At 49.0% G+C, this 20,323-nt stretch overlaps 2 protein-coding genes and 1 pseudogene across 9 annotated transcripts in view; 1 reads left to right on the top strand and 2 right to left on the bottom strand.

Annotated features, from left to right (window-relative positions):
* The window catches only part of GREB1 (growth regulating estrogen receptor binding 1), a 128,157-nt gene extending 115,283 nt beyond the window's left edge, over positions 1 to 12,874 (top strand). For 5 of the 8 annotated variants that reach the window (XM_088796291.1, XM_074331694.2, XM_088796294.1 and 2 more), the window contains exons 26-33: positions 1,629 to 1,790; positions 3,361 to 3,565; positions 4,093 to 4,267; positions 5,785 to 6,006; positions 7,055 to 7,190; positions 9,276 to 9,476; positions 9,912 to 10,050; positions 11,149 to 12,874. In XM_088796291.1, coding sequence (XP_088652417.1) covers positions 1,629 to 1,790; positions 3,361 to 3,565; positions 4,093 to 4,267; positions 5,785 to 6,006; positions 7,055 to 7,190; positions 9,276 to 9,476; positions 9,912 to 10,050; positions 11,149 to 11,312 — 1,404 coding nt within the window. In that variant the 3' untranslated portion in view covers positions 11,313 to 12,874. The remainder of the gene's footprint in view (positions 1 to 1,628; positions 1,791 to 3,360; positions 3,566 to 4,092; positions 4,268 to 5,784; positions 6,007 to 7,054; positions 7,191 to 9,275; positions 9,477 to 9,911; positions 10,051 to 11,148) is intronic. The other 3 variants (XM_074331695.2, XM_019750957.3, XM_088796292.1) reach the window with 1 other exon arrangement.
* A 1,631-nt stretch (positions 12,875 to 14,505) lies between these two features.
* On the bottom strand, positions 14,506 to 15,433 carry LOC148758971 (cyclin-dependent kinase 8 pseudogene; annotated as a pseudogene).
* Positions 15,434 to 15,630: 197 nt separating this feature from the next.
* Positions 15,631 to 19,954, bottom strand: NTSR2 (neurotensin receptor 2). The gene is given in 5 exon segments (XM_088796362.1): positions 15,631 to 15,675; positions 15,677 to 16,020; positions 16,023 to 16,227; positions 19,504 to 19,556; positions 19,873 to 19,954. Coding segments are annotated over 5 exon segments (729 nt in total).
* Between the last annotated feature and the right edge of the window lie 369 nt (positions 19,955 to 20,323).

Below are 20,323 nucleotides of genomic sequence, written 5' to 3'. Positions count from 1 at the left end.
AACAAATAGAGGCTAGGATTTTATACCTAGCATTTCTTTTTCTTTCAGACCCAAGCAAGGGAAAGGTGCGAGTCAGTCAGACACCTGGTCGGGAAACAGGTGTGCAGGAGAGCACTTGTCCTCGGCTGCTTCCAGAAAGGCCTGAGGTGGCCAGAGCTGGCTGGTCCATCTGTCCCTTTTGCAGAGGGAGCAGAAGACAGTGGCTCTGATTTTCCCAAGTCGGCCAGGCCTTGAGCTTGGCTACCAGTGAAGTATCACAGTCTTCTTTTAGCACTAATTTTTTAAAACTATGCAATTTTATTGTGGACAAAATTAGAAAATACATATGAATTATTTTTTTTTAAAGGATTAAAAATCATCAGAAATCTAATTTGCTTCAGATAAACTCTGCTGACATTTTTTTCCAACCCTTGAAGATCATTTTTCTTTCAGGCAGAGAAAAATTTAAGTGAAAACATTTTCTTGATTTTGAAATTTAGAGAACTAAAGGGGACTTGGGGTTTTAGTCTCTGGTCGCTTCAGTAAATGTCGCCAGTGAATGAAGAGCAGGATGGAACATGAAAGAAGGAGGAGGTGGTCTTGTGCTCTGGCTGGACACGCCTGGTCTGCACTCAGGTCTGGGGGCCACGGCTGCAGGGGGCGGACATCTGGCCACAGGAGGAGAGCTGAGGGGTGTGCACTAGCTCCCTGCTAGCATTCCAGTGCCTCTGCTCATTCTGTCCTCTTTCCCCCAACTCTCAAGGCTCCCTGGACCCTTTTTATGAAGTTACCTCAGTTGTGTCTCTCTGTGCTGCCTCCCAGGTCAAAATCTATGTCTCCCTCATCTCAGCTCCCAAAGGGCTTTGCGGTTCTAGAGAAGGAGTCCAAAGCCGGCGTGTCCTGGCCTGCGTCCACCCTCTCCAGGCCTCAGTCATTCCATAGCCGGAAGGGCGAGGGGTCAGGGAAGGCCCCTCTCTGGGTATCTGAGCTGAGGCCTGAAGGAGCATCACATAATTTAGGTGGAGCCAGGCTGGCACAGATATGCTGTAAGGGGGCTCTTCGGACGAAGTGACTAGAGGTGAGGCTAGACTTGCGGACAGGAGTGAGCCCAAGGTTTCTGGATACCAGTGTCCACATCCATAAAGTGGGGATGGTGGCAGTGCCTTCTTCATACGCTTGTTAACTGTACCACAAAGGGGACAGAAAGGTGCTGGACATAGTAAGTGAGATAGAAGTGTATAAGTGTGTGCAATTCTTATTGTTTTAGTAATGTGCTGCTACACGTGTAGTTATGTAGGATGGAAAAACACATTTATTAGAATGAGAAATGTGATCTACAGCATGAATGCTTTAGTAGATAACCTACCTCTCCTGGGCAAATCCAGAGGGGTTGGCACCTGAAGTGGCGGCCGTGGGTGAAGTGTGATCAGAATCAGGGACCGGAGCAGGCTCTAGCTGGGTGGGTGTGTCCTCCAGTAGCAAGACCTGGCGTCCACACTTTGTACGGGTACCAACCGGTGGGTTTCTCGTGCCGTGGGGCAGAGGTGGCAGTGACCTGTGTGTAGGCACAGCCGTGATGGGCCTGGGTTCTTCTTGGAAGGAGCACCGGCCTCTGATGACGAGCTCTGTCCTCTCCCCTTGCACCTCAGCTCTATGAGTCCACCCTGCACGCCTTTGCCTTCTCTTACTCCATGCTAGGAGAGGAAATCCAGCTCCATTTCATCATCCCCAAGTCCAAGGAGCACCACTTTGTCTTCAGCCAACCTGGAGGCCAGCTGGAGAGCATGCGGCTGCCCCTCGTCACAGACAAGGTACTGGCTTTGAGTCCAGTGGGTCAAATCACAGTGGCTGCAACTGACCACTGAGCTGGAGAACCAGAGACTGTAGTTGCCTGATGAGTCAAAGGCACGTGGGGCGGGAAGGAGAGACCAATATGGTGATGGAACTTGGAGGAAGCTGGGGGACATGAGGGCTTTGGGGTCACTTAGAGTCAAGTTTGAGCCTTGCTCTACCCTTTACTAGCTATATTATTTGGACTTGCCACTTACTATCTCTGAGCCTGAGTTTCCTTATCTGTAAGCTTGGGCAATAATAAATCTTACAGAAGCTCATGGGGAGAATTATTAGAGTAACTGACTTGAGGAACCAGCACAGTGCCTGGAAGGTAACAAGTGCTAGGAGGACTTTCTTCGCTTCCACTGTCTTTTCTTTAATGCTCTCTGTTACAGGACATTTAAAGAGGCCATGGCAGTAGAGTAGTATGACTTCTGAGGGCCCGTTACCCAACTTTAGCAGTTAGTAACTCATGGCCAGTTTTGTTTCATCTGTTCTTCTCTTCTGCCTTCCTGTATTATTTGGAAGCGAATCTCAGACAGTCTCAGCGAACTCGCTGCCTGTCCTTCGACCAGCCCCAGTCACTGGAAACTTTGTGTAACTGCTACTTTTCCTTCTCCAGAGGGCCAGACACCCACGGAGCTGGGCCTTTCAGACCCAGCAGCCTCTTACCCAGTGCTGAAACCATTTATAAAGTACCAGAGAAGCCTTTGGGATTTGGTGTCTCCTACCCCATGGGCTGGGCTTGGGTGTTGCAGCGATCAAGGATCCCTGCCTTTTCCAGCCTGTTCCAATCGGAACAGGTTCTGAGCACCAGCTGTCTCACAGCTTTGTGGCCGGTGCTTTGAGGAATTCAGAGGGAGCAGAAGACTTAGCTCAGCCCGAGGAACGTATAGTTGAGGAAAGGGTGAAGAAAACATAGTTCTTTCCATAAAATTCCCAGCCTGAGTGCATAAATAGCTAGGGAATATGGGTAAGTGACTGGGGTATTTAAGTCATACAGGAGCAGTGTGTACTCAGAACAGGGGTAGATGCTAACACGAGAGAGATGCTAACTGATATATGCCAGTTAGTTTGGGTTGCTTAAGCAACCATTCCCAAACAAACGTTTACGTAGCTTCTGATTCTGTGGGCTAGCAGTTTGGGCTCCATTCAGCTGGGTCGTTAGGGGCTTGGCTGCGTGCTCTCCTGTACCTGGTTGGCTACCGGGTCCTCTGGGGCTGGCTGGGCTAGGATGGCCTCAGTGGGGTGCCCATCTCTGCTCCGTGTGGGCTGTCCTCCTCCAACAGCTAGGCCGGGCTTGTTCCTGCGAGGGCTCTGAGAGAGGGCAGGATGTGTCAGTCCTCTGGCAGCCGGGCTCAGAACTGGCACACCACCATTTTTACGGCATTTTATCGGTAAAAGCAAATTGCAAGGCTAAGCCGGATTCAAGGAGTGTGGAAATCGACTCTGTCTTTTGATGGAAGATGCTGCAAAGTCACATTTCAAAGGGTGGGGAATAATTGTGGCTATGTTTACCCTTTCCCTCCTTATGCGTCTACTTTCCAGAGTCATGAATATATAAAAAGTCCGACGTTCACCCCAACAACTGGCCGTCACGAACACGGACTCTTTAACCTGTACCACGCGATGGACGGTGCCAGCCATTTGCATGTGCTGGTCGTCAAGGAGTACGAGATGGCTATTTATAAGAAATACTGGCCCAACCACATCATGCTGGTGTTGCCAAGCATCTTCAACAGCGCCGGAGTTGGTAGGGACCTGTAGCATGCCCACTCGGTTAAGTTTTTGGGAACAGAGACTTGAGAGAATGCTCTAGCAATGAAAGAGTTAAACATTTGTCATCAAGCTTTTGGACTTTTAAGGGACTTTTTTTTAAATTAATTTTTTTATTATTAGTTTCAGGTGTACAAAACAATATACTAGTTAGACATTTATACCCCTCACAAAGTGATAACCTCCCCATATCCCTTAAGGCACTTTTGATGTGTTTGAATATTCTTTTCGAGGTTTGGTGATTGATTTGACTCGTTCTCCGTTCATGTTAGAAAAGCAAAGGATAAGCAAACAAATGTGTGTGCAAACTGGAGAGTGTTTCTCCCCTAGAATTTTCTGTCCCGCATCAACGGCCACAAGTGGGTGCACGAGCCATATAGAGCAGGGCTACCCAGAGGTGGCGGTTTGGGGGGAGGTGGGGCCTCGATGAGCAATTCTCATTCTCAGTGGGGCTTTTGTCCTGTGTGGACAGACCTGAGTCCGGGGTGGGCGTGCCCGTTCCAGGTGCCGCACACTTCCTCATCAAGGAGCTGTCTTACCACAACCTGGAGCTGGAGCGGAGCCGGCAGGAGGAGCTGGGCATCAAGCCGCAGGACATCTGGCCTTTCATCGTCATCTCTGACGACTCCTGCGTGATGTGGAACGTGGTGGACATCGACTGTGGCGGGGAAAGGAGCAGGTGAGGTGCCTCCTGAGCCTACGAGTAAGACAGAGGAGGGGTGTGCTCTCATCCGCCCTGTGAAGACGGGGGAGGGGGCACCTCCTGTTGGAAAGCACGGCGAGTGGGGGACAGAGCCCTGCATGTGGCAGACTCACGCTCCTAGCTTCACTTTGAGTTGAAAGTTTTTATTGACGTATAATACATACAGAAAATCACACAATATATATCCAGTATAAAATACATACAAAAAGGAAAATATAATACGTGTACAGAAATGTTCACAAACTGAACACACCCATGAAACCACCTCCCATAAGAAGAAAGGAGCCCCCACCAGCACCCCAGAAGCCCCCTCCTGTTGACTCCCAGTCCGTTCTCCCTCCCCCCAGCCTCGCTCCTAACACCCGGCTTTATTTTTATTTGCTGTGTGACAGTAGGGAGAGCACTAACTCTTTGTGGCTTATTGTTCCCTCATCTTTCAAAGGGGCGCAAATACCTTTCAATGGGGCGCTAGTGGTTTGTTGGGAGGATTCATCAGTCTTGAGCGGTGTGGCCATGGGCTGCCTGCAGGTGCAGGTGGGTGAAGGAGCAGCTCCGTGTAGCAAAGGCTCAGTGGATACAGTTGTATGGAGCGTCATTCACACAATATTTCCTTGTGATTTTGCCATATTGATGTTTCCACTGAGGGCTGCTGAATGACTTCTCATTAGTGTGGGCTGGTTTTTTGAGAGACAACATTAGGTTGACGGCACATGGCTTATGAAAACAGCGATCTGCTTTGCTTTCAGTGTTCTCGCTGTCACTTTTCTGAGGGCACAAGCTTGACTGAGGGCCCAGATGGGGACGAGAATGGAGAATTTTATTCAGCAGCAGCAGCTAATGCCCTGGAATGGCAGAGCCAGTGGAGTCCTTAGAGAGTTTAACTTAAGCCCCTCAGGTGGGGAAAAGAAAGCTGAGGTCCAGAAAAGTTGAGTGACTTGCCTGGGTCCCCTGGACAGAACTCTCATCCCCGACTCCTAGCCCTGGAGTCACTCTTCAGCTCTCCCTCTCTGTCCTCACAGACCTCAAGCGCGGTCCTGGGGGTGGGAGGTGTTTACATGTGCCCCCCTTCCTTCCCACTCTCTCATTTGGAATTCACAGCAGAAAGCCTCATTCTTTCCCACTTTTTACCTTCAGATCTGCAAACTGGAAACGTAAGGTGGTTTGGCATGATGCAGAGTGTGGGCTTTGGGGACAGAGCTCCTCAAATCCAAGCTCTGTGGAGTGACACAGGACAAGTTACCTGGGGCTTCTTTTCCCCCTCTGTAAAATGGGGATGATGTGCCTATGTCAGAGGATTGCAGTGAGGACAAATGGTAATAAGTTTGAGGAGCATAGTCTGGTGCCTGGCTCTCTGTGGCGGTGGTGGTTGTGATGGGTTCCAGCTGTACCAGCCCTGCCCACCGAGGGGAGAGCAGCGTCCTGATTGGTCTAGTCCAGAGGGCCTTGCTCATGTTTGCATGTCAACTGAGAGATGTCAATCTCCCTCCTTCAAGCAGAGAATTTTCCTGGTCAGAAAGGAACGTCTCTTTGAAGTACATCATGCAGCACATCGAGGCATCCCCTAATATCACCCACTACGCCCTGATCGGCATGCGGAAGTGGTCCAGCAAGACCGGGACTGGTGAGGTGCGCGAGCCCTTCTCCCGCTGCCACGTGCATGACTTCATCGTCCTGAATGTGGACCTGACCCAGAACGTGCAGTACAACCAGAACCGGTGAGCTCCAGCCCCACTGTGGCTGTCGGCACAGCCCATGGCCAGCGCCCCCGCGAGGGGCAGCTGTAGTCCTGGCGAGTAGCTGCTGCTCCTCTGCCCTGCGGGGCCAAGGGAACCAGAGGCTTCCTGCCCAGGCAGTTGGCCTGGCCCCTGCTTTCAGCCCTCACGTGTGTGTGTGTGTGTGTGTGTGTGTGTGTGTGTGTGTGTACGTGTGTGTGTACGTGTGTGTGTACGTGTGTGTGTGTGTGTGTGTGCGTGCATGTGTATTTGTATAATTTCCTGGAAGGAGTTTTGCATAAGATCGTTCAACTTCCTTCATCAATTCACATGGTACTTTATTTAGCGACTTACATTATACTTTGTGTTTATGTGTTTCTCTTGCTTTTTTTTGGCTCCCTCTCTGAACACATGGCTTTTTCGGAGTGTTAGCACTGAAGAAAACTGTAAAGTAATTTCCATATGTCACTCTCTACACACTGAGCCACAGAAGTGTTCACTCAATCACTATTGCTCGTCAAGTGTCCCTGTGTGCCAGGCAGTGGGCAAACACCTGAGATGGCCCACGTAGGAGTGTGGATTGCAGAGCCAGACCGACCTACCTGCTAGGAATCTGCGTGCTGCCACTTACCAGCTTTGTGCTCTAGGCAGGTTGACTTACCGTCTCTCAGCCTTGTTTTCCTTAGCTGTCAAAAGTGGCTAATTTTTTACCCTGGCAGGTGTGTTGTTTTCTTTTTAACAGATAGATGAAAGGGTGTTTGTAAAGTCCCTGCGCCATGCCTGGCATGGAGCGTATGGTCAACAGATGGCAGTCCGTCTGTAGTTGACGCCTGAGGTTCACCCTGCCATTCCTGCTGCCTGCACAGCACAGCTTCTCCTGTTCTCCTTGTTTGCTTTGCCCCTGTGCCTCCTACAGGAAGGTGTGTGGGGCAGCAGCGAGCCAACTCCCCCTCCTCAGCCCCCAGTACAGGGGCGCTCACTCATGTGTGTGGTGCTGGTGGGGGCGTGAGCTGCGTCCCGTGCCACCTGCCCCTCCTCTGGTCCCGAGCAGGTTCCTGTGTGACGATGTGGATTTCAACCTGCGGGTGCAGAGTGCTGGCCTCCTGCTCTGCCGGTTCAACCGCTTCAGCGTGATGAAGAAGCAGATTGCTGTGGGCGGGCACCGGTCCTTCCACATCACGTCCAAGGTGGGTCGCCGCTGGGCTGCTGTGCGTGGTGTGAAAACCAAGGGTGGGAGCTGCTGGGGAGGCCACGTGGTTGCCTTTGAGTCAGGGGTGTGGGCTTGACCTCTGGGTCATGGTAGGAAAGGTTTTCAGTTGAGTCTGCTCGGCACACATCCACCACCCACCTTCCTGGGCATCCTTGCCCGCCTGCGCTCTGCCTGGTGGTTCCCGCACACGTCTCCATCACTGCGCTCAGTGCTCACCTGTCTGGCTTTGCTGCTGGACAGAGCTCTCGGGGGGTAGGCGTGGTGCATGCTCTTCCCTGGGCCCCTGGCACAGCGCATGGCCAAGTACTGTCTGAATGGCACTAGCTTGATAGCTGTGCTGTCTGTCCACGAGCCAGCCTCTGGGTGGGGAGAGACATACTCTGCTTGTGCCGGTGCTGGCTGGGCAGGTCTGGGCAATCTCAGAAGGGAAGTCACAGCAAACCCTGAGCTCCGAGTCTTCCAGGAGGTGATGCAGAGCTGGTATGTCCCTGCCTGAAGGTCGCTCCCATCCATGGGCTAGAGCCCCATTGCTGCTTTTCACCTCCACCTGCCTCGAATCGTTCCCTGATCACATCAGCCCGTTCTAATCCCAGCTGCTGCTTCCAGCCTCTGTCCTTCCTGGTCGCCACTAACTCCTTTGGTGGTTACCCTCCCTGAGCTGGGCCAGGTCTGAATTCAGATGCCAGTTCCACCCCCATCTGCCTTTTCCCGTCTGCAGGGAGTGAAGCTTTCTCTGGGAATGAAAGTCCATTCTCATTGCTCTTGCGAGGTAGCAAGACACTTAAGTGAAAGGTCTGTACTTCCAGAAGAACTTGGAATCATTTAATTAAGTCCACCCTCATCTCTCCCCCACTCCATTGAGATTTCTGGTTGAAATTGTGTGAGCTTTACAGCTTAATTCGGGGAGAATTCCGATCTTTACCATAGTAAGTTTTCCTACCAAAGAGCCTGATGTGCTTGTTTTTTTCCTGATGTGCTTTTAAAACTAAGTTTTTCTTTTTAGTTCCCTCAGTAACATTTTTTAACTCTTAGGTATTTTATCTTTATTCCCATTTGAGCATAATCTTATTTTTTCCTTTAGGTTTCATTGCATATTGATTATAGGAAAGCTAGTAATGTTTGATAATCTTTCATCTGAATAAAATGACTCAATTGTTTTCGTTTATTTAGTCATTAAATGTTCACTGCACACCCAGTCCCTTCACTCAGGAGTGCCTATCCTGGCAGCTGAGGCGGATGTTAGATAAAAACAGAGTGAATTACCATTGTGATACGCACACCATGGGCGATGCGTGTGCCTTAGGCAGTAGAGGTGGGGGTCTGTGTGTGTCCCTGAGGAGGTGACAGGAAAGCAGAGACTTGGAGGATGAGAAGAGCGATGTACCCAGGCCCAGGGAGAAGTGAGTGGCAGTGCCCAGGGGGCAGGAGTGGGGAGGTGGGGGTCGTGGCAGAGATGAGCTGGAGACGTAGGCAGGAACTTAACGGCCATGGAGACATTCTAGACTTCCCTCTAGGAATGATGAGAATCGTGGAAGGGTGTCCAGCAGAGGATTTCATTAATTTTCTTTGTTAGTTTTCTTATGTCTCCCTGGCTACAGCAGGGAAAATATGGCGGCGGCCGAGGCAGAGACCATGGGCTCCATGGCGGGCAGGCAAGAGGAAGGGCAGTGGGAGTGGACAGGCGGTAGATAGGCTCTGGGGGTGGGGTGGGCGTTGACCATGCCGAGAGGTTTACATCCCTGGATTTGGGGAAGCGTTCCCAAGGTTCATCGGTTCTCTTGTTTCTTTCTAGGCCAGGCAGCCAGTTTTCTGTGTGGAATGATCAATGTCTACAATTCTTACTGATCACATTGGTCAGTTTTCACATATCCCACTTTGATAAAACCTAATGTTTCTTCTTAACAGAGAATTCTACTGTTGAATGTGTGTTCTCAACCCACGGCACTACCCTGACAGCGTTCCGTGACGGGGCCACCCACGCTGCGGCCCCGTGCAGCCTTGGGAAGGACTTCTCTGCTCAGGGTGGCTGGGGGGGGGCTGACACTCATACTTCCCCATGCAGGTGTCTGACAACCCCATGACCATCGTGCCAGCCCAGTACATCTGCGCCCCGGACAGCAAGCACACGTTCCTCGCGGCCCCTGCACAGCTCCTGCTGGAGAAGTTTCTCCAGCACCACAGCCACCACTTCTTCCCGCTCTCCCTGAAGAATCACGGCCACCCTGTTCTGTTGGTCGACTGCTACCTTAACCTGGGATCCCAGGTAACTTTCAGAGGGGGCGCTGTCGAGTCCATAAATCTGAGCAATTCCTCCAACAGATGCTCTAGAATTCAGGACTTGGAATTATAACTCCACTACGTCGTCTCAGGTATTTACCTGACTTTACAGTTGATGACATAAGGGCTGCAGAGAATTTAAATCATTTGCCCCAATGTCGTAAGTTAGGAATCAGACGCAATTCTGATGCCAAAACATTTCTGACTCTCAAATGAATTCACGAATGGATAAATCTGGGTAAATCTCTTGGCATTGATTTTTAGGACATAGATTTGCAAATCACGCGAAATGATTGTTTCTGGCCCCCAAAACTTTGAGCTGGACCAAGCAGTTAGTGTTCGTTGGCTGGAAAGCCCTTGCATGATGTTGCTGAGTATTTCATGGAAAACGATGTTTTCTCTTGGCGTCCTTCTTTTTCAGATTTCTGTGTGTTACGTGAGCTCCAGACCCCACTCTTTAAACATCAGCTGCTCTGACTTCACGTTTAGTGGACTCCTGCTCTACCTCTGTGACTCTTTCGTGGGAGCTAGCTTTTTGAAAAAGTTTCATTTTCTGAAAGGTAACTTCCCGTCCTCTTAACGCTGCACCTTGCCTTGAATGTTGTCACCTGGCACCTCTGAGAATGTGACTTCTGGTCCTAGTTCTCATTTGCCAGTCAGTAAACTGAGGCTCAGAGAGGGAACGTGACGGCCCCAACCATCCAGGAAAGTACGAGACAGCTGGGATGGGCTCTCAGGGTGGCTCTTGAGCCCCGTACCTGTCTGGGTAGAGACAGGACATATCCCTTTTCTTTTAGGCAAATAGCAGATAGTTCCAACATTTACACATGTGTTCCTTTTCAGTCCAAATTCTTAACATCAGCCCCCAGGTCTCCTCGGGTGTTTCTTCCTCCTGGTAGGTGAGATCTTCCTCCCCATCTTGGAGTATTGCGTGCTGCTTTTATTCTCATCCTTTTTCTCCTTCTGTGGCTGTTACCATGCTAGTGTGGTTTAGAATGACAAACATTCGTTCTCTATGATGTAAAAAATTATGCAAAGCCAGCTGGGATCCCTAACTGACCTACACTTTTCCTTGGTTGGTCTTCACTCTGACCCTTGGGAAACATTTTGTCTCAGGGGAGGATAGGACATGTAGGTAGATAGGTAGGTAGGAAGGTAGTTAGACCAACAGGATGAATGAATAAACAAACATGAATGATGTCTTGGTTATGCCAGGAGCCGAGAGGAGGGAGGGCAGATGGCTGGGCAGATGGGGAGAAGTGGGAGCTGCATTGGGCCTGGATGGGTGCGCAGCTCAGGTGGGAGAAGGTGAGGTTAGGCTGTGAGGTGGAGTTGGGCAGGCATTCACACTGGAGCTGAGAAAGCTTGGTTTGCAATGGGACCGACCAGTCTCTCCTCCTCTCTGTTGACTTCTTTGTAAGTCAGCATTTCTTCTGTCTCCATGTTGTTTCACCTGCCAGACCTGCCAATCACAGCTGCAGTGTCTGTCTTGCTAAGAGTATGAAGCATTCCAAAGGAAACAAGAGGTCCCTTGGATATCTGGTCCTTACCTTCCAAGCAGCTTCATGTTTCATTATTGCAAGTAGAATTCAGGCAGCAGGCTTCATTTGGATGAAGTCACCTGTTTCCTTCACCCACCTCCGCCATTGTCTGTGCAGGTGCGACCTTGTGTGTGATCTGTCAGGACCGGAACTCCCTCCGCCAGACGGTTGTCCGCCTGGAACTGGAAGATGAGTGGCAGTTCCGATTGCGCGATGAATTCCAGACGGCCAATGCCAAGGAAGACCGGCCACTCTTTTTCCTGACTGGGCGGCACATCTGAGGGAGACAGCAGCAGGGTTTGGGGAAGAGTGGAGCCTTCAGAACCTCATGCTGTTGAGGCTAAAGGAAAAATTAGAACCATGGGCTGTTTGAACCATGAGGCCCCAGAGACTGTCTGTTGTGCAACCCCCTCGTGTGTACCAGGGCACTAAGGCTCAGAGATGGATTGAGACTAACCGAGAGTGATGAGGATGAATGGCTGGTGGGCAGGAACTTGAACCCAGGCCTCCCGAGCTGTGGGCCATCTCATATTGCTCTGGGCTATCTCAAACTCCATTTGATAAAGAACAAAGTTTTGCCTACTGTCATGTCATCCATATGCTTCCATGGACAAACTTGACTTTTCTCTTAGTTCTAAAGGATCATTCTTGGATTATCTTGTAGAGGTACCAGTATTTCAGAAAATGGGTGTGATTTGAGCTATATAAGATTCCCTGTTACCGACTACAAAGCAATATTCCAAAAGAAGGTTTTAACTGGAAAGGCTGGAGACAAGAAAAAACTAAGTGGGTCATTGAATAGGAATTAACGGAATTGCCTACAAGTTTGCTTTTTAAAAAGCTAGGCCAAAGGTGTCAACTTTAATAAAGTAAAACAAATTGTTTTAGTTCAGAGCAAATACAATTCTATTAAAATAGTATAGGGTAAATACCCTACCTCTTAGAAAGGGCAAACATGAAAAGAAACTTTCTTTAAAGCTAAAAGGGTTTCAGGAAAGAAATTCAGCATACAGAGGTTGACCTTGAGAAACAGAATTTGCCTTACAAAGGAAAGAGAATCAAACGACTTACTTGAAACAAACAATAAAAACAACCCAAGTGATATATAACATAGTTGGTAAGAACTAGACTTCTGACTGTAATTTATTGAAGCTCAGTTTTCAGTTCCTTAAATACTTTGTCTTGTCCTATGAATGCTTGGTCCCTGACCAGAGGAAGGGGATAGACAAGAGAAGACAGCAGGGATGTTTCCCGATGCTCACACTTCTACTTGCCTGACAGAATGTGTTTTTTAAAACCAGCATTTTAGAGCGCCACCTACAGGCCAGGCACTGGAACCGGTGCTTTCACAGATGGTCTTCATGCTTCCAACAGCTGGTGTGGGTGGTGGAATTCTCTCTCATTTGAAAGATGAGAAGGTTGAGAGGCTGAGAGTGCACCTCACCAAGATGACAGAGCCGGAAAGGAGAAGAAGCACAAGTCCAGCTACTGGATTCTGGACTCCAGAGTCTCTCCTCCCTCCACACCGTACTGATTTTGGAGTGGCCTACAACCAAAGGAAAAGTTTAACGATACTCAAAAATGAGTCATCAGAATGCATTCTTATCCCTCCCCCAAATGAGTCATCAGAATGCATTCTTGTACATCCATCTTAGACACTTGTGAGCACGCTCATGGAAAATAATCCAAGAAGACATTATTTTAAAAGATGAAGCCAAAGAATTAATGTCAGTCTTTTCTCCCCTAAAGTCCATGAGTATAAAAGATTTAGATCAATGTTTATAATATGATCACTTTGTATATGTCATTATTCCTATTTTGGAATAAAAACTTACCTTCTTTAGTTATATTTGTCTTTTGTAAATAGGAGGCTTGTGTGCTGTTCTCCCTACTTTATTAGTTAACTTAAACTTAAAAAAACGAACAAACTAATATTCTTATTTGCTCCAGCCTTATAAATAAAACTTATAATGCATCTGTTGTTTCTTTGGCGGGTATTAATTGCATCATTTTGAGAGGAAGTCGTATGGGCAGTGATCTCCAGGGGCTTCCTGCTTCAAATCTGATGGCGTGACAGAAAAGACAGTTTGGGGAAGGAAATAAGAATACGTAAATCTATATAAGTAGGGGTATGTTAACATATGGAGGAATTTCTGAAAAGGAAAAAGACTGAATTAGAAATGGAGGAAACCGCAGCTGAAAATGTGCAAAGAAGCCTGCCACTCTGGAAGATGGTTTTATAGGTATTCTGAGCTTTGTCGTGGCCAAAGAAGCCGAAGGGGCCCTGGGGCTCTTGTTAGGATGATCAACAGGGGAAGTAGTTTGGAGCAGCGAGGCTGTTTGATTTCTCCCAGCTTTTGCTGCCACACTCACTGTATTCCACTGACGTCAGTAGGCAAAGAGTAGCGAGACTTAAGAGTGGATGCTGGTTGCCTCTAGACTGGAGAATGTCAATCAGAGTGGGGAGGAGACAGCTGTTTTCCATTACAAGGCTTGCATTATTGTTTGATATTTTTTGACTTGTGAGGAACAAGTGTATATACCTTGTTTTTTAAATGTAATTTTTAAAACTCAAAATATGTGTGTCATAGGGTTTTTCTCGTCGGTTCCTTCCCTTTGCAAACATTTTAGAAAACTGAACATTTTAATAGCATGTTAAAATCAGTACAAAATATCTGAATTGGGTGCTGTACCTTTTTAAGGAGTTGTTATTCATGCTTTTTTCATCTTAATGCATGCTCATAAATCAGCAACATCAGGAGAAAAATTAAACACTGTTCATGACAATCACTTTAGTTTATGATAAAAGCAAACAGGTTTTTATCAACAGCATACTTATTACTAAATTGCAACTTTAAAACCAGTCAAGACAGAAATTGAAGGTAAAATATGTGTATAAGTTAGTAATTAATCTTTGGAGTTTTAAAATATTTCTGGAAAAACTATATAGCTTTTGTACTTTCCTGCCTAGCTGGTTCTGAGTAATTCTCTTTATAGGGACCATGGTAAGCAATCTGGAAGCAACTGGAATGTTTTCTTTTTTGGGTTTAAGTATGCATTTTCCATATTTTTTAAGGCTGCCATTGATATGTATATTTCTCTGAAATCCTTCATTAATATTGAATGTTTCTGCACAAAATCCCATTCAAAAACCACGAGTAATAGTCTTGGTCAAAAGACACTGATTAATATAGACAATGAATCAACTCATTGATATGACACTAAAAAGAAAGGTGGGCCAAAATGATCTTAATTTGAGTCTGGTTATTTTGTTGTGTTAACGTAGGCTCTATGTCTCAAGTTAAATATTTTCTAATGTACTATCTATTGAATAATGCTATTACACTGAAAGAATTCACTACATATATGGTCAGAAGCTTGCCCCTAGCACATTTCATAGTTTGCAATGCATTGGTCACTCTGCACCACATAAAGCAAACTATGCAAGTAGCAAAATCACAACACATACCTTGCTTGACACTCCCTCCACCCCAAGCCTAACTCCAAAATAGGGGCAGCCTAGATGCCACTACCCCAGTCTGTGAGAAGTGGTGGGACTTGACTAGTAGGCATTTTGAGCATGTGGTCGCTGGTTCATTGCCAAGGCCACACCTGGTACAGCCTGGTGCTGTACAGTTAGGCCGGAGGCAGGAGCCACAGTGCACTGACTATCCCACTAGATAATTGTGCTGCAGCTCAGAACCCTTGTGGAGAATGCTGGGAGGTAGATGTGTGGCCCACGTTGCTCTGCGGCCCTGATGTGCTTGGGCCAGTACTGGGGCCGGCAGTATGCAGACTGGACTGCTGAGCTCTGAGGTCGTGATTAATTCATCTGGTGTAATGGTCGGTGGAGCAGCTCCCACCGTTGTCAGGGGGTCCCTGCGGTCTGCAGTCCCTGTGTGACCAGTTCCATTAGGATGGTTACTGCTCTGCTGCTGGTGGGTTTTGGGGATTTTGTTTGTTTTTGGTAAAGAATTGACAACCTGTAAAAATGTCTAATCTAGGAAGTGGATTTTTAAAAGCTGGGGCTCTTACCTAGTTGGTTTTGAGTAATTCTCTTTATAGGGATCATGAACAGCAACTTCTGAAGCAAATGGAATGTTTTCTTACTGGGTTTAAATTTACGTTTTTCCATATTTTGTTAAGGCTGCAGTTGGTAAATGTATTTCTTCTGAAATCCCTCATTAATGTTGAATGTCCGGGTCTCTCTTCTATATCTGCACAAAATCCCATTACACTGGTGGTTCTGTCTAGATAGTTATGGGGCTAAAGATGACTCGTTTTGATAAAATAAAAAAAGCCTGGGGCGCGTCATGAACTACGTATTTTTTACAGGCTCCCCAGGTAATTCTTATACCTAGTAACGTTTAGTAGACCACTCCTGCAAGAGTGGGAAGAGCATAGACTTGCAGAGTTAATTTTGTATTCAAATACGGACTTCTCTTAATGCTTCCCCTTGGCCGAGTGTCTCCCCAAGTCCTCTGTAAAATGGGGCAATGAGACCCACCTTCCTAGTGATCCCGAGTATTAGAGGTGAAAACTTAGGCGGTTTGTGTCCCCTCCCCCTTCCCTGGATGAAAACCAGGAGCGTGGGGCAGGTCACAGCACGGGGCACACATGCGCAGCAGGCTCCCGCTCCCCCTCCCACCATCTCCAGCTCCTGCTTCTGCCCCATGGTGATGGCCATGGGCAGGGAGAGGCCAAGGCCAAGCGAGGCAGCCCAGGCAAGCGACAGGAGGCGGCGGGTCATGTGCAGTGTCAACAGGGGGCGAGCACGCAGGGCCAGGCAGTGCTCAGCGTTCAGGCTGAATATGCTGAACACCGTGGCACAGGCGCACAGCTCCTGCACGAAGTAGGAGGCGCCCAGGTCATCGGAGACTAGGGAGTGGAACCACACGAAGTTGTAGAGCTCCATGGACACGCCCAGCAGCCGCAGCAGCAGGGCCGAGAGTGCCAAGCTGAGCACGGCGTCGCACAGGCGCCCGGAGACCCTGCCTGCGCCTTCAGCACCACGGGCGCGGACAGCGCATCGCCCGCCACGCAGAGTGAGAAGATGAGCGAGGAATGGTTGGCCCAGAGGCGCATGTCCACACCCAGCCGGGATCCAGGCTCAGCCACGGGGCTGGGACGCAGCCTCGGGGGCGGCAGGATGCTGATTTTCACCCCCTTTCTGCAGCCTGCGCTCCTTCCCTCATGCTGCAGGGAAACTGGGCGAGCTGCCTGGGTTAGGGAGCTCCCCCTCCTCTCTGGGAACCTCTAGAATAGGAAGACAAGCCCCCGGATGGGGGCCCTGGGCAAACGTGAGACCGCGAGCGTAAGACTGTTAGCTGCATTCACATTTCTTAGTTCATTTCCACCCAGAGAAGCACATGCTGGGTGTAAAGTGTTCCTTTGGGACCTACCTGATAGACATGAGTGGGGCCGATCGCCACCGCTTTCTAGCTGTGTGACCTTGGGCACGTTTTTTAACCTCTCGCAACCTATCTCTGCATTTAAAAACTATTTACATTGTGGAGTCTTGTGAAGAGTAAATGAGCGAATCAGTGTGAAAGCTCGGGGCCCACAGCATAGCACGTCCCCTGGGCTGGGCTGCTGTCTGTGTGCAGTCCCAGACAGCCGGTCAGGAGCTTGCCAGCTCGTTCACATTTTGCAGCTCTTGTTCTTCTCCGCAAGGGCTGTTTCAGTGCTGTACTAATATCCTCAAGGCAGTCCTTGGTCACTGGCGGTTGCACCCTCGTGGTATCATGCGTCCCCAGTCCTTTAAGGATGTCATTCTCATGGAGCAGTGGGAGGAAGTGTCCCATCTGCTTTCTACTGGGACCTTAACTGACCTAGTGTATGTGTGAGATAAAGGACTGTTAGCTAAAATACACACAAAACTCTGAAAGCTCAACAATAAGAAAACCAACAACCCAAATTAAACAGTGGGCCAAAAACCTTAACAGACATCTCACCAAAGAAGATATACAGATGGCAAATAAGCCTATGAAAAGATGCTTCACATCATGTCATCTGGAAAATGCAGATATGAACAACGAGATATCAGTACCAATTAGAATGGCCAAAATCTAGGACACGGACACCACCAAATGCTGGCTAGGACATGCAGCCACAGGAGCTCTATTTCATGGCTGGTGGGAATGGAAAATGGTGTAGCCACTGTGGAACGTGGTTTGGCAGTTTCTTAACAAACTGAATATACTCTTGATCATATATGATCCAGCAACCATGCTTTGTGGTATTTTACCCAAAGGAGATGAAAACTTATGTATTCATAATCTTAGCTATTCAGAATCGCCAAGACTTGGAAGCAATGAAGATGCCCTTCAGTGGGTGATGGATAAACCATCTGGGGCCCATCCAGACAATGGAATAGTATTCAGTGCTAAAAAGAAATCAGCTGTCCAGCTATGAAAAGACATGGAGGGAGGGACAGATGACAAAGTGAGCACAGAGGATGTTTAGGGCAGTGAAACTAGTCTGTATGATACTCTAAGGGTGGATACGTGTCATTACATGTTTGTCCAAACCATAGAATATACAGCACCAGGAATGAACCTTAATGTAAACTATGAGCTTTGGGTCATAATGTGTCATGTAAATTTATTAGTTGTGACAAATGGACCACTCTGGTGGGGGCTGTTGGTAGTGGGGAAGGTGGTCCATGGATGAACAGGGATTATATGGGAACTCTGTACCTCCAGCTCAGTTTTGCTGTGAACCTAAACTGTCCCCCACCCCTCCACACACAAAAGTCTATTAATCAAAAAAGGAACCTTTTTTGAGTTTTCCCCATGCTGTGTCCTCCCTACTGTGTGAGGCATATTGGAGCTAAGGATGGGTAAGGCTTGGACTCTGTCTTGAGGGCCCCTAAGGTGGTTGGAGTGATGAGGCGTGAACTTGCAGGTAACTCACCTCCCTGGCACACTCTAAGTGTCAGGTAAGGGGGGTGGACAGTGAGGACTCTCTGAGCTCCACCTTCCGTGGCCCGGTGAGCCTCTCGGAGCCTGTTTCATCTTCTGGAACATGGTAATGCCTCACCTTGAGAATTAGGATATGTGTAAGGAAAACTCTTGGCACATGGAAGGAACTCAGAAATGTCAGTCCCAACCTTGTCCTTTCCCTCAAAGGTCAAAGGATAGAAAAGTCATTACGGGGTGGAGAGATCAGGGAGGGCTCCGTAGAGGAAGGAGGTTTGACCTGGGACTAGAAAGTAGATGCATTTGAGAAGAGAGTAGGGGAAAAGGGTTCCGGGAAAGGTGATAGCATGAACTGCGACTCAGAAAGGGGAAAATTGAAAGTGCTCTTGGGTTCACAGGTGACTCCCAGACTCTGGGCTGGCAGCCTCGGAGAGACTGCATCCTGTAGATTGTTGACAGCTGGGGTCACACAAGGGAAGGCTTTTGGAGGGAAATTCAACTTGGTCCTTTCTGTGGTCCCATGGGACAGTGATGGAAGTCCTCAGGGGTCCTATTGTAGGAAATGTTAGAGAGCCTGCAGCGGATGGAAATCCAAAATAAAACAGAGGCTCAGTTTCTTTGTCTGTGAAATGAGCTATTAATGCCTACCTCAGCGTTATTGTGAGGATTCATAGTTTCTACCGCTTCGTGAAGATCTAATCTGTGCCAGGCGCTGTGTCAAGGGCTCTCAGTGCATGGCCTCAAGTATCCCCACAACAACACTGTGACAGACAGACTCTATTTTTATCCCTGTGTTTCCCAGATAAGGAAACGAAAGCTCTTAGAGGCTGAGTGACTTGCCCTGAGTCAGATCAGCTTCTAAAGGGCAGAGTCAGACCAAGCGCCCAGACCTGCGTGGCTCAGATTGCGAGACTGAACCATTACACAGAGCTTCTGGGAGCCCTGTCATTGCTCACGGCCCTTTTCCAGGCACATCAGCTAAAGCAGTGCTGGCTCTTTGCAGCCCTCCATAGCAGCAGGACATTGTCAGCCCCATCACCCTGTCACCAATACACGCTGCCATCAGGGCTGCGAAGCCACCCGCCTGGGCTCCGAGCACCGAGCGCCACGCCCCCTCTCGGTTACACCAGGGGAGGCTCTGCTGTGTTCACCACCTCCTGGGCACGCACTGTGCTTCCATCAGATTTCTGGCGAAAGGCTACACTTGACCAGGTATAATTACAATCTTATCATTCATTAGTCATGAGGTTCTTAAAATATCTTGACAGGATGAATTAAAAATAGTAAGAGTGGTGGTGACCCAGCTCAGCAGAAGTGTCTTAAACTTGTCACTTTCTCCCTGCCTCAGGACAATTCGGGGCGTTCAGACTGTGGGGGCTTTTCCAGGGCTGGGCTAGGGGGCACCAGCTCTGAGGCTGTGCACGTTGGTCCCTTCTGGCACTCTCTGTGCTTTTCCAGGGTGAGGAAGGCGGGGGCACCAGTGTGACCAGGATAGTGGCACAGTGACTTGGGGACACAGAGGCCTAGGATTGAGTGCCTCTCTGCTCCTTACCAGTGGCAGCACCTGGGGGAAGCCACTGACATCCCGCCACCACCACCCTGAACCTGTAAAGGGAGGGCAGTTATACCCATTGCATTAGAAAGGGCACCTTTCTGTGTATTCTTGCCGTTGCCTCGCCCTGCAGCCCCAGGTGGACTGTGATCAGGGCCCCCCCAGAAGAAGGAAGGAGGACCTGCAGGAAAACTGGAGAAGGCCTGGCTCGGGAGGGACTGGAGAACCAGAAAGGGTGCTTCAAAGAGCCACCTGGGTAGAGTTGAGAGACTCCAGGAGGCAGCCATGGGGTCACAGGTTGCAGGGAGGAGCTGGGGGGCGGGGAGGGAGGTCTTTGTGGTAAGAGCTGAGTCAGGAAGCCTGACTTACCTATCACTCCGCTGCCCTTTTGCCTCCAACTGTCCTCTCTCTGATCCTTCTTTCTACGGGCCTCAGCTTCGGCCACCGACATGCTCAGATTGCAATATTCTAAGGCCCTTTCCTTACCCTGTCATGCGCTCAGGGTACTGCCCTTTCTCTCCCGAGGTGAGGTCGCAAAGCTGTCCCCCTTCGTCCCTGTCAAACTAGATCAAAGCTCTGCACCCACTCTTATAGTGTGCCCTCGGCCCTTGGCCTCGCCCAGAAACTGCCCCAGTCAGTGCCCCCCCTCCCATCCAGCTGCAGGTCCCTCTAAAACCTGAACTCATCTGAGCCCAACCCATCAATCCCCGGGATCCCAGACTCCTGGCAGGATGAGAGCTGGATTTCCAGCACCGCTTTTGAAGTCAGCCTGGCCCTGCTTTGCCACATCCCACATTGGGCCAGTTCTTCAAGCTCCTAT

The sequence above is a fragment of the Rhinolophus sinicus genome, chromosome 2 (assembly GCF_057876585.1).
Source record: "Rhinolophus sinicus isolate RSI-liver-muscle chromosome 2, RSI-T2T, whole genome shotgun sequence".
In the NCBI taxonomy this organism is placed as follows: domain Eukaryota; kingdom Metazoa; phylum Chordata; class Mammalia; order Chiroptera; family Rhinolophidae; genus Rhinolophus; species Rhinolophus sinicus.
This window is presented reverse-complemented; position numbering and strand designations above follow the sequence as displayed.